General features: G+C 32.7%; 1 protein-coding gene across 5 annotated transcripts; it reads right to left on the reverse strand.

Annotated features, from left to right (window-relative positions):
• Nucleotides 1-7,618: 7,618 nt before the first annotated feature.
• LOC131640680 (uncharacterized) lies at nucleotides 7,619-12,368 on the reverse strand. Of its 5 annotated transcripts, XR_009295310.1 has the most exons (5): nucleotides 12,107-12,368; nucleotides 11,902-11,980; nucleotides 8,204-8,299; nucleotides 8,004-8,102; nucleotides 7,619-7,765 (listed from the first exon to the last, which is right to left on the reverse strand). XR_009295310.1 is itself a non-coding variant. In XM_058911064.1 (3 exons), exons 1-3 carry the CDS (start codon nucleotides 12,241-12,243, stop codon nucleotides 9,822-9,824), a joined length of 468 nt encoding a protein of 155 aa, XP_058767047.1. In that variant the 5' UTR covers nucleotides 12,244-12,368; the 3' UTR covers nucleotides 8,313-9,821. The 5 variants fall into 5 exon arrangements, 1 of the variants encoding a protein (XP_058767047.1); XR_009295307.1 differs by having other exon boundaries at nucleotides 11,902-12,368; XR_009295309.1 differs by lacking the exons at nucleotides 7,619-7,765; nucleotides 8,004-8,102; nucleotides 8,204-8,299 and adding an exon at nucleotides 8,313-10,179.
• Between the last annotated feature and the right edge of the window lie 247 nt (nucleotides 12,369-12,615).

Below are 12,615 nucleotides of genomic sequence, written 5' to 3' on the forward strand. Positions count from 1 at the left end.
GAAAGAAAACTTCTACTCCTTAGGCTCAAAGGGGATAACGAGGGATTAACATCCTTATATCTCCATTGTTTAAGAATTGAAACAATGCATGTATATCGTCAGAACATTCTGTTTAAAAGCATACTGTATGAGGTTGTGGTATCGTATTCATCATCCTCCCTCAAAAGGCTTACAGCTTATCAGGAGTTGAATATCACAAAACAAAGAACAAAGTAAAAACACAGTTTAATAAGGACTAAATGTAAGGTAATAAGGACAAACAAGTCCTACAAGGAAACTAAAGGCTTAGTAGAACACACAAGCAAGTCACACAAGTGTCCTTAGGTTGAAAGGCTTGCATGAGGCATGACCAGATAACTACCCTTCCCCAAAGGTACTTCTAAGGATAAGGATGAAATCAGCAACAGGTTCTACAAAGTTACCCAGAATTTTTAGTCCTTCTAAAGCACCCTCGAACATGATACATACATACCATGCAATGATACTTTGAGAAAGAACCTATCTGAGTTGTAGTATCAGGTAGCGACTATTCCCTCAACATACATCAAGCGTATTCCCCCCACTACGACTCACTCACAGATATCCATACGAACCTCCCTCATACAAAAGAAGCATGCAAACACCTATAGAGGCCTAACTTAAGCGTGAACTATCATATTGACCAATCCTCCACATACATGAAGAAGGTCGCCATGATTATGCCACTTCCTATCTTAAGGTGCACTCGAATCTGGGTATAGGATTCATCTTCCATTCAATACCCAAAACAACCATGAAGAAATAAAGCAATCAAGACAAAAAAATATATTAAGTGATCCTAAACTTTAAGGTAACCCCTCTTTTTATTTAAATCCCCAGCAAAGTCGCCAGTTTTGTAATACGGTGGGAGAACTGACTTTTCTGAAATATTGCAGATAGCAAGAGTCGCTACCGACTTTTATTTTACCCAATAAGAAAGGCTAAAATAACAGAAAAAGACTTTTTAAAAGACTTTGAGTTCGGGGGGTAGGTTATACAAAGGGAAGGTGTAAGCACCCTTTGTATCCATGGTTATCCATGGGTTCTTAATTGCTTAGCTCGCTTTTGTTTTCAAAATATTTGAAGTGTAATGTGTGAATAGTAAAAACTTTGTTAAGGACTTTAGCTTGTAAATAAGCGTAGCCTTGTTTTTGAAAGTATTTGAAAATGAGTGGGAAAAGGAGTTTTGAATTTGAAAAGAGTAAGAAATCAGGAGCACCTACCCTAAGTTAGAAAATTTGTTCTTTTAGCTTTTCGGTTTGAAAAGGCTATCCATACCATGAGAGGGTAGGAAGTCCTTTCATTGGATGTTAAGGGTCATCGAGAACTTATCGTTCGCCATAAAACTGTCCCTACCATATAGAGGGTAGGTAGTCTCAGGGAAGGATAGAATAGTCATTTAATCTTTAGGCAACCGGTGAGGATACCTTATCAATTGGGACAATCATCATTACTGAGGCAACATCGAGGGACAAAATCATTTTTGTTAAGGCAACTTCGAAGGGACATATGATCTTATGATGATTTATGAACTGAGGGCAACATTTGCTTTAGGTATCCTCATATTCGAGGGACTTGACTATTTTCGAATCGTAATTAAAAGGCAACAGGCAACATAAGAGGGGTTACCCTAAAGGTGTGTGTGTGGCACAATCAAGTGATTCAGTTCGGATATTTTATCTTGTAATTAGTTATTCTAAGTTAATTTGAGGCTTACACTCCCTAGGATTACTAATCACAGCAGAAAAAATAAAGGCAGAATTAAAAGTTCCTACGCTATTACAATAAACACCCGTGGGCAGAAAAATAAAGGCGGAAATTAAAATGAAAAAATAAAACCCTAAACTATTACATGGCTTTGGGGCAGATACAAAATTAGGCAAAAAATAAAGGCAGAAAATAAAACCTTAAAGCAAACAATACACTCTGTGAGCAGTTACATAATTTATAAATAATAGCAAGCAATAGTATGCGAATAATAAAATAAAATCCAAAATAATAATAATAAGACAGAATTAAAACAAAGGCACATGCGAAAATCACCGAGTATGGGGTGAAGAAAGAATTCACGCATAAAAAAAAACCTCAACAATTATAAGGCAACAGATCGGAAATTAAAAGGGTTAAGGAAAATAGTGATTAATAGTCATGATGAAAAATAGTTGGCCAAAAAATAAAATCAGGGTTAGAAAACCTAAATATAATTAGCCTAAAAATTCTAATTTGATTAAATTAACCTAAGTTTAAAAATGTTATTGTTGAATTAACCTAAATTTAAAAAATTAATTATTTAAACCTAAAAATAAATATTACTCTAAATTATTAATTTAAATTAAAAAAACAAATTAATTTTATAAAAAAAGATTTTAGAGTGATTTATGAAAATAACATGAATTTTATGGTTTGAGAAAAAAAGATTAAGGTTTTAGTGAAAATTTAAATAATAAAACAATAAACCAATAATTAAAAAAAATGAATTAAAGAAAAACCAGGATTTGATCTGATATGGTGTGGCTGGAGGTCCATGAAATGTCAATTGGATTTTCGAAGAGGCAAAGGGTCTGTTTGATAAAAATAGCGGTTGGATGATAAGCTAGCTGATAGCTTATAGCTGATGACTGATGACTGATGACTTATAGCTTATAGCGGATGATTGAGACTGATAGCTTATAAGCTCGTTGAAGTGTTTGGTAAAATTAGCGGTTTAATTAACTTATAAATGTAAAATGACATAAAAGATATTTAATATATAATTATTTTATTTTAAATTAAAATAAATTATAAGGGTTAAAAATGAATTTTAATTAAAATAGTAAGGATAAAAAAGGAAGAAAAAATAATAAGCTATAAGACATAAGCTAAAATGCTATTTAAAATAGCATCCGGAAAATAAGCTATAAGATAGTAAAATAAGCTATAAGCTTGTGATGAAAAGACAGTTACCAAACGGGTCTAAATTATCATATGAACTTATAAGACATAAGACATAAGCCATAAGCTCGAAAACATGTCTTACCAAAGAGAGCCAAAAGCTTTATGCCATAACAATGGTAAACTCATATTCCTGCACCGCTCCTTTTTAGCCAAAGGTACTCTGCAAAAAAGGATAGTAATAATGTTACTAATGAAGATATTAATAATAATAATAATAACAACAACACAAGAAAAGAATTGGGGTTTAGAAAATTAAATTATGGACAAAATTACAAATAACATGATTTGGCCAAATACCAAAAGGTTTTTGGCCAAATACGAATAACCTTGATTTGGCCAAAAGCCTAATACGAATAACCTCCTTGAGGTGAAGGGATAAAGCTCCTTCCAGTTGGCCAATCCATAGGAAACCTGTTAATAAACCATGCAATGTCACGGTTAAGAAAACAAATAGAAAAATAGAAAAGTGATCAAAATAAAATAAAAAAAATATAAAAACCTGATCATAAATCAAATAAAATAAGATAACGAAGCTACAAATTTTTTGAGATTTTTTTGAACAATTGAAAATAGAAATTAAATCAAATAAAATAGAAAAATGAGGAATTTGCGATTTTGAGTGTCGAACTCCTTTAGAGTTTTATTCTAAAGGAGTATTGTTCCTCGATTTTTTCTGAACTTCTGAGAAAAATTCGGAGTAAATTGAAACAATAGTTTCAGAATTCGGCTGATAGGCTGGAAAATTTATCACTCTGCTGTAACCAGAATTTGAGTGACAGAAGATTATTCGTAATGGTCAGAAACGATGGTAAAAGGTTTTTTGTGGATGAGTGTTTAATCATGGGAGTTTTTGATTATTAGTGTACGGGAATGGAGAATTTGGTAGAGGTGAATGGTTGGTGAATGGTTAAAAATAAGGGTAGTTAGTTATTTATAAGAAAACATTAGGTTAAAAGGAAAATGAGCTTGGACCTCACTAATAGCTTAACTTATTTTATTTTCCTTATTTTGAATTATTTAAATGAATAAATCAAAATAATTGAAATAAAACAATTTAAGGGGTGATTGGATTAAAACTGTGGCCCAATAATGAATTTACTCAATTTGGACTTTATGCATTGACTTAAAATTTCCCATCTTTTACCAGCCATAATTTTCTCAATTTTTATTATTTGAGAATAATTTTGAATTTGTTGGGAAGCTTAGGATGTCCTCTTCAATTATTTTTGCATTTGAAGATTCTTGTCTTTAAAAATGAGGGGGCAAATTTTGGGGTATGACAAAGGGACACGTCAAAATCGGAGACGGTTACCAGAAGTAGCTAAATTGCGAGAATTCAAATTTCAAAGTTTGAAATGTTAAGGGACGGTTACCAGGCCAAGGTCATGTGTCAAGAGCGCCACACACAGAGAAGGATCTTACAAAGCAGTTGGTGCCAATTCAAATCTTAGCCGTAGATTATGTTAGGTAGTTATTTCATGTAAATCCTATAAATAGGTCAGAATAATGTAGAAAATGTGTGTTCACTATTACAATCAAACTGCTTGCTTACACTTTGCTCAATTTCCTCCCTTAAGGAAACAAGAGTTGCTGAAAGTCTTGATGTATGTGAATCACCATCTTTATTTTCAATGCAAATCCTTTACTTTTTGATTGTATGTTTCGAAGCTTTTACCTATGTTGTGTTCTTTAACCAAAATTTGCTTTTTCTTTTAATTGTTATTTCAACCAAGTAGGCTGAGACCGGTTGTTACGATCAAAGAATAACCTCTGAGTCGACGCTGTCTGGTGGTCACGAGTCACCCTAGAAGGCCAAGGCCAATACGTCCATACTTTTACCAAAAATCCTTAAGTCTAGGTTTGTCCCGTCAATTACGAGTCAACTGTCGGTCAGATCTGGTATTCAGTGTGGAAAAACATTGTGTTTGTTATCAGCCTTAGAAAAACGTCTCTTAGGTAGACACTTCGACAAAACAGATACAATTCCAAACTTTAGCACGTGGTCTTAAGATCAACTGGTCGATCTTGTAAGTAACCCTTGGTTTTAAGGCTTTGGGAGGACCAGCGGTTGTTTACCAATTTCCACAGTAAACAATTGGGCTTTCTAGCCCTTGCCTTTACTTTTGCTCACATCCCGCTCCAATTCATCCTGCCACCTGCCAGGAATATGATTTATATTTATCCATTGCAGCACAATCTTCCAAATGTGCAGGAGTCCATGGCCCTAAAACATGATATGGTTTAAAGTTTCAGTATTTGGGCAGAAGCAACAAGAGTCGTTATCCAGGATCCCAAACCTTTTAAGCTTTTCTTTAGTGGTAAATGTTTTATGGCATGCCAACCATGTGCCAAAAATAGCCTTTGGCCTTGCCAAATTCTCATAGAATATCTTCCCCTACACAACATATTGATTTATCACTTGATTCAGCTCCTTAATTTCATAGTATATATCTTTGATTTTCACTCTATCTCTATCAGCTTGCTAGACATGCAAACCAACAACCATATCTCTATTCCTTAAAATAGTCTTAAGGATCCAATAGCATCCATTTCTTATGACCAAACCATTTGAAAATATTAACGACATCAACGATAAGAAAGAGCTATGAGATTGTGGTAAAAGTCCACCATAAATGAACTGTCATCTCCAACACAGGGGAGCATTTCGAAATGATAGTCGTAGACAAATATGTGAGTTACTTTCATGTTTATTTCATACTTTTTCCTATTTACCAATCTTTATATTTTGTCATACATTGCTCCATTTTCTTTATTCGGCTGGTCAAAGAGATTATTGTTTAGGTTAATTTGTTATCTTTGGGAACATTTAGGTTTAAATCAAGTCTTCTTGAGTATATTAACAAGTTTTCCTATCTGCCGCATTAACATGAATTTTACTCAAATATGTTTTATCAAAATTTACTAAAACCAACTACATTTCCATTATTTTTGTGGATATGGTTTTAATTCATATTTTTTGTCTTCAGTATGTTTCAGATAACTTATGTAACATTTTTTATCATCATCCTTTTCATTCTATTTTACTAACATGTTTTTTTTACCATTTTAACTTGTATTTTACATTTTATAACATGTAAAACATCGTTTTATTACTTTGGGTGTAGGCAGCTTTCAAGTTCAGTTGAATGAACTGGTGTTCAAACCTTTTGACCATAAATATCTGGTGAAGTTCACTGGAGGCACCACAATTGGTGATGTTAACAAACATCTGATTCTAGATAAAATTATCAAGTTCACACCTTTTGGTGATATCATCATTGGGAGATGAAAGAAAGATGTTCTAATAGGTATAAATCTTTTTCTATATACTACCAATTAATTTCGCATATTGTTTTCTTCAACCAATATATGTTTACAACCTTTTTTTATACATAATAGGAATGGTTGACGAGATAGGCTACACACAAATCCATAGTGGGAGTAAAAAACATCATGTCAACTTGGTCTTGAGAGATTTGGGGTATGTATGATGTCTACCAACTGCACACTACACTTAACATACCTTACTTCCTCTTATATTACTATGTATTACATTTTCATTCATGTTTTGTCGCAAGAACACCATCATTTGTACCCTTTGGGAGGCATATGCCTTGCAATTCATCAATTACAATCAACAACAAAAGAATTCATCTTTGCCAATTGTCATCTTACTCTAATATGCGAAATTTAAGGAAGAAGATTGTTGTATACTTTTTCCCTTTTCTTTGTACATTAAACTGCAAACTTAATATTGGAAAGCTTTAACTTAGTCGTGTAATTATATATGTAGGAAACTGTCCATTATCTATTACAAACACTTACAATGTTACCAAAATGTACATCAATGACGATTTACCTCCAATCAAGGTTTTTCTTAATGTGTGTGATTAATAACACAAATTAGTTTCATTAACATGACCTACATGTTTATGGATTTAATTTCTTATACTTCTTTTTATTTTCTTTTAGCATCCCTAAGGACTTGTTGTTCACGTTTTGAGCCAAGTTTGCTCACATCACTACGCCAAACAAGGAAAAAGACAGCGCTTTTTTTGGCTTTAGGCAGCGCTTTAAAGCACTGTCTATTCCCCCGCTGCCATAGGTAAAGGCAGCGCTTTTTTTCACCTTGAAAGCGCTGCTACAGGCACCCTTTAGCCAGCACTTTTACCTATAAAGCGCTGTTAAAGGCCCCCTTTAGACAGCGCTTTTATATTAAAAGCGCTGCTAACGGCCCACTTTAAACAGCGCTTCTCTGAAACAATATTTAAGAAAAAGCCTCTTAAAAGCATTGCTAAAGGCCACCTTTAGGCAACGCTTTTCCCACAAGCGCTTCTAAAGGCACAATTTAGCCAGCGCTTTTTTCTTAAAAGCGCTGTTAAAGGCCCCATTTAGGCAGCGCTTTTCTGAACAAAATTTTTAAAGAGCTTTTAGGCAGCGCTTCTCTTTTAAAATGTTGTCTAATGTCCACGAAATTTTTAGATGCATCTATTTAAAAAAGGTTTGACCCAGGTTTTCACCGCATTTTGCACCTGTATATACCATTACAAATTTCACATATAAACAACAATAAAAAAAACTCTATTTTTCAGAGCTAAGATGCTAAGAATATATATATATACGAATAAACTTTGTATTTTTTATATGCTAAGATGCTAAGAAAATATTAATAAACAACAACAAAATTACATCCAATTCAATGAAAACAATTGCATCATCTAAAACATTGTTATTTTTTACACAAGTCAAAAGGATGCTAAATATCTAATTTTTCTTCTTGCCAGCAACTCTAACCTTTTTACCCTTCAATATCCTGCAATTGCATCAAACCATTACAATCACAAAACAGAATAACAGAAAACCAAAAACAAAATAATATAAAGATGAAAAACATTCTACATTAGTGTACATAAAACCATTCTACATTTTCCACGAATGTATTTCAAACGGCCTACATATCACTAAATAATCTATGTAGATAAATAAAATATTGCAACATGCACTTGGCTATACTCAAAATTCTCATCAATTATAGTAAGATTTCAATATACCTATACAACTTTGAACTCAATCATGAATTGACACCATTCCTCCTTAAGTTCATCCAACTTAGATCTTGAGTAAGTAGCACACTTGAAGTCATCAAAGTACTACAAAATAATATAACATGGTATGTTTAAGTTAAAACTATTTAATTATATGAGAAATATGTGTTAAATATTAAAATACCACTTAAGTTAGAAATCCATACCTTGGACGGAATCTCTATTTGATTCGAAAGAAGAATTTCTTTCATAAATTGCAACATGTAAAAACCGCAATCTACTTCATTACGCTGCCCAGGACACTACACATGGAAAGAAAGTATGGATAATGCCTAAGTTTTATCACGTATCATCACTATTTATATAATCAAAATTGTGATAATTAATTAATATACATCCACTCGAATCCATGTGATGTTGTTGACTTTACTCTTTGGTACTTGACTTCCTCTTTGTGCTCGAAAAACTTGTATAACGCTAATAAAACATAAACTCGTAATTTAAAACAATTCCCATAAATAAATAAATAAATATACACACGAATATTTAGAAAAATCTCACTTACGTATCAACCACTTTATTTATAATAACAAATACAATGATGATTTTATCTAATTATTTATTATTAATATATTTTTATTATTATAAATACTAGCCATATTATATAAGCTCAACTCAATATCTTCATCATAATAGTCCTGCTTGTCAGCACTGTTAAAAAGGGGTGAAGTGTAATTTTTAGGTGTAATGATGTATTACTAAAGTTAGTGTATGAAATGAAAAAGTAGAAGAGAGATAGAAACATTAGTATATGCATGATATCCGATGTCAAATATTGAGTGTTTAAATAACGCTCCTTCTTAGAAAATGAACCCCAACAACGTCCATTGAAGGTTTTATAGTTTTGAACTAACTTAAAGAATAAATATTTTATTTATATCGGTGATGAATCTTAAACCAAGTCTGTCTTCTACCATAAAAGAGCAAACATTATGCTATAAAGACTATCACAAATTCTCCCTACTCAAAATAGGATGATCAAATAATATTTCTAATCAAGTTATCCACCACTTTGATTAAAGATGTAAATCAAATATAAATATATTAATAAATATGTTATGAATCAATTAAAAAAATCTAATTAAATTTAAAGCACTCTTCAATAGTTTAATCAAATTTAATAGGTTGATCAAATTTACATTCATTAGAATTAAAATAGAATATTGGAGAGCCAACATTATTTGATTCCAGAGAAGAAAACCAGTTCATGTTTATCTGAGATGAAAGAGATAATTGTTCTTCCTTCTTTTGCTTTGTACCAACTCTAGCAAATGAGTTATTGAAAGATACATTTATATTTAAAATAAGTATAATCACATTCCTCCCACTTTTATTTAAAATATAACCCAGTGAAAGAATGTAGTAAATCATACACATAGACAGTAGAGCTACCCAGATAACTTTCGAAGCAATGTTTATAGATTTTGAACATTATTGACTTTTACACTCTAAACATAGCAAATAATAAAATTAAATTTTCAAATAATAGCAGAAAAATCAACATGCTATCCTAAAAATTAAGAAACAATCCTTCATATAAAATTGCTATTCACATTATGCAGAACACATTCTGCTTCCAGCATGTAGTTTGCTCCACAAATCATGTTGCAACCTTGGCTTCATAGAAAGTGGAATGTCCGTCTCGAGTCTCGTCCCGTGGCCAAAAGTTTTAAATTTCTACTTATATGTTTATATACCAACTCTAGTTCTAGACAACAAATATAAAACATAAAAACTATTGCAGAAGAGTCTCCAAGTAAAAAACTATATACAAAAGATCTTCCATACTTCTATCAATGTTTTATATGTGGAGTATATGAATTGAAAAGGTAAGTTATTGTATTCCCTTATTATAAAACAAACAAATACTTTATAAAATAGGGAATGATATGAAGAGCGCACTTGACCAGGTTTTTGCTTAATTTGGTAGTCCCAAAATTTTACTTCATGATCTGCACTTCCTGTGACAAAGCCAAGTTTATTCGCCAGGGCAGCAATTGTCCGCACAAAGCCTCCACGAGCTTCAATAACTTCAACACGAGTACCACTTCCGATGTCAATAATTTCTAAGGTTCCATCTTTAGTTCCAACAAGTCCATACTTGTTAGTGGGAAGAATTAAACTGCAAAAACCATATCCAGAATCAATGGTCCTTAAGCAAGAACCAGTACTTGGGTTCAGAATATTTAATGCATTATGACTAGTGGACATCAGAAAAGTGCTGTGTGAACTAAGTGTGACACTTCAAACATCAGAGCGGTGCCCCTGAAGATCAATACCAAGTTTTTTTTGGTTTCACTGTTTTCAATGGAGTAGAACTCAATTAGATTATTGTTTAAGGACAATGCTAAAGTTCCAAATGAATTCTTTGGAGTGGTTGGACAGAAAGAAATGGAGCATATCTTTTTACTAGCTCTAATAATAGTATGCAACAATTTAAAAACATTAGGCACGGTAACTGTGATTTTACTTTTTTCTATGGGTCCATCAGTCACAGTAGAATTATCCTCTTTGTTCTCATTACTTACAACTCCATTTTTAGCTCCCTCTATAGCCTTCTTTACCATGCTTCTTCTCCTTTTTGCGGTTAACCCTACGATTGGCTTTACGCTTGGCTTCAGCATCATCCAATACACGGAATATTTCTACCATCTTTCCCGCAACATGACATGCTAGCAAATTCCCAGACTTGTTGAACTGGACAGTGGCAACTCTATCTTTGTTTTGCCGCTGAATCTCACCAAAATGCGTCAAAACTTCTCATTTATTTGAAACAGAAGAATCTCCACCATCATTTATACTCTCCCTATCCACAGAATCTTGCTTAATTGTATAAAAACGAAGTTCCTTGTCTGCTGAACCGGTAACAAGATACCTCTCAGCAGGATCAACATCCAATGACCATATTTCACTATGATGCCCCCCAATAATTTGCATACAATGCTGGGTATCAATATCCCACACTCTCAAAAACTTGTCTTTGGATGAACTAACTAGTTTCTTCCCAGAACCCACAAACACTTTCTACAACAAAATCCATTTTGTCAGCATATGCAATCCACTTTCTACAAACAAAATCCACTTTGGACCCCAAATTTATTATCTCTCCCACAAGAAAAGCACATCACTCACATCTCACATATATTTCACACACCTTACTTCCTCTACACCTCCTCTCTCCTTTTTTTCTCCTGCTACTCTCCCTTTAGACCAAACTATCATCTATTTCATATTTCAATATTCACAATTTTCATTCAAAAAATCCTATGATCATCAACCCTTCACCCTTTTATATATTATCATCATAACAAACCCTAGCTTCCATGTTCCATCCATATAACTATCTTACTACTCTTCTCACTATTGAATTCTAGCTTCTCTTTTCTCTATTTCTTTTACATACTCTATAAGAAAGTTGATAATATCATAAAGATGGTTTTCTAGTAAACCCCAATTAAGTAAGAGTAAAACTGGTTTAAACTCTTGCTAGTCTCAGTTTTAACTCTTAAAATGAAGATACAAAATTAGAGTTGGTTTAAAATCTAGCCGATACATGATTACTACTCAAAAGATAAATAAACTACAAGTAAAACCCAACATCGGCAAATCAAGAACAGTCTGTCAATTTCCTTCATGGATGATAGACAACAACATGAAGCTGTTGCAGGCAACCTAAACTTTCATCTGTTTGGTACACAAATTTTCTAAACAACAGAACTAAGGACTCAAAGAGAAAAATCTGTCATATCCCTTAAGAGCAGTGTTGGTGGCAACTTGGGAAGGTATTACGAGTCTTAGATTACGATAAAAATATAAAACAGAGGAAGTTAACTAAGTGAATTACCTGTGGAGGCGTTTACGACAATTAACTGAGCGGCGATTTTCTGGCGAGGAGCAGTGGTTTGCTGGTGACGTCGGTCTGACTGGTTTCAGTTGAACATCAAATAATCAGAGACAATAATCTATATTAATACCAGAAATTAGTAGAACACAAATTTAATTTATATCAGAGACAATAATCCATATCAATAAAAGAGTAATCAAATTACCAGAAGCGCATGAACATAAATCAAAACTGAACAAAAAATGTTCAAAAAAATATACCCAACAACCCCTAATTCCATAAATATAATTTGAAATCTGAAAGATGAATACATGAACTGTGTCTTGTGAAGGTGCTAATCATGAACACTACAAAAACCACAAAATATGAAGCGTGAAGGAGGGAATCTCAAACAAATTCAGTTGGAAAATGTGTGAAGTCGTGAATCACGAGCAAGAAATCAGATTGGAACTGTCATTCCTGTTTTAATTTACTAAGGGTGTTAAAAATTAAGAGCCATAGGGTTTAATATATCTATTGTTAAACTCGATCTCTTATAAAATACCCTTATAAATTGGTTAAAAATAAAATAGAGGTGTGAATAGAAAAAATTTGAGATCCAAATTGATCTTAGGCCCATTTACCTCATCATTTAACAATCTTCTATTATTGATTTTAAGTGTAAAATATTATTTGATTTAGTTTAGAATTATTGGTTTATTGTGAGAAATCCTA

The sequence above is a fragment of the Vicia villosa genome, unplaced genomic scaffold (genome assembly GCF_029867415.1).
Source record: "Vicia villosa cultivar HV-30 ecotype Madison, WI unplaced genomic scaffold, Vvil1.0 ctg.003270F_1_1, whole genome shotgun sequence".
Classification (NCBI taxonomy): Eukaryota; Viridiplantae; Streptophyta; class Magnoliopsida; order Fabales; family Fabaceae; genus Vicia; species Vicia villosa.

Coding starts and splice junctions, on each gene's coding strand:
- LOC131640680 (XM_058911064.1), bottom strand. CDS start 12,243: ATGATTAGCACCTTCACAAGACACAGTTCAT. Junction 11,981..12,212: donor CTTCACAAGACACAGTTCAT/GTATTCATCTTT, acceptor AACTGAAACCAG/TCAGACCGACGTCACCAGCA. Junction 10,180..11,901: donor TGTCGTAAACGCCTCCACAG/GTAATTCACTTA, acceptor TGGTTTTTGCAG/TTTAATTCTTCCCACTAACA.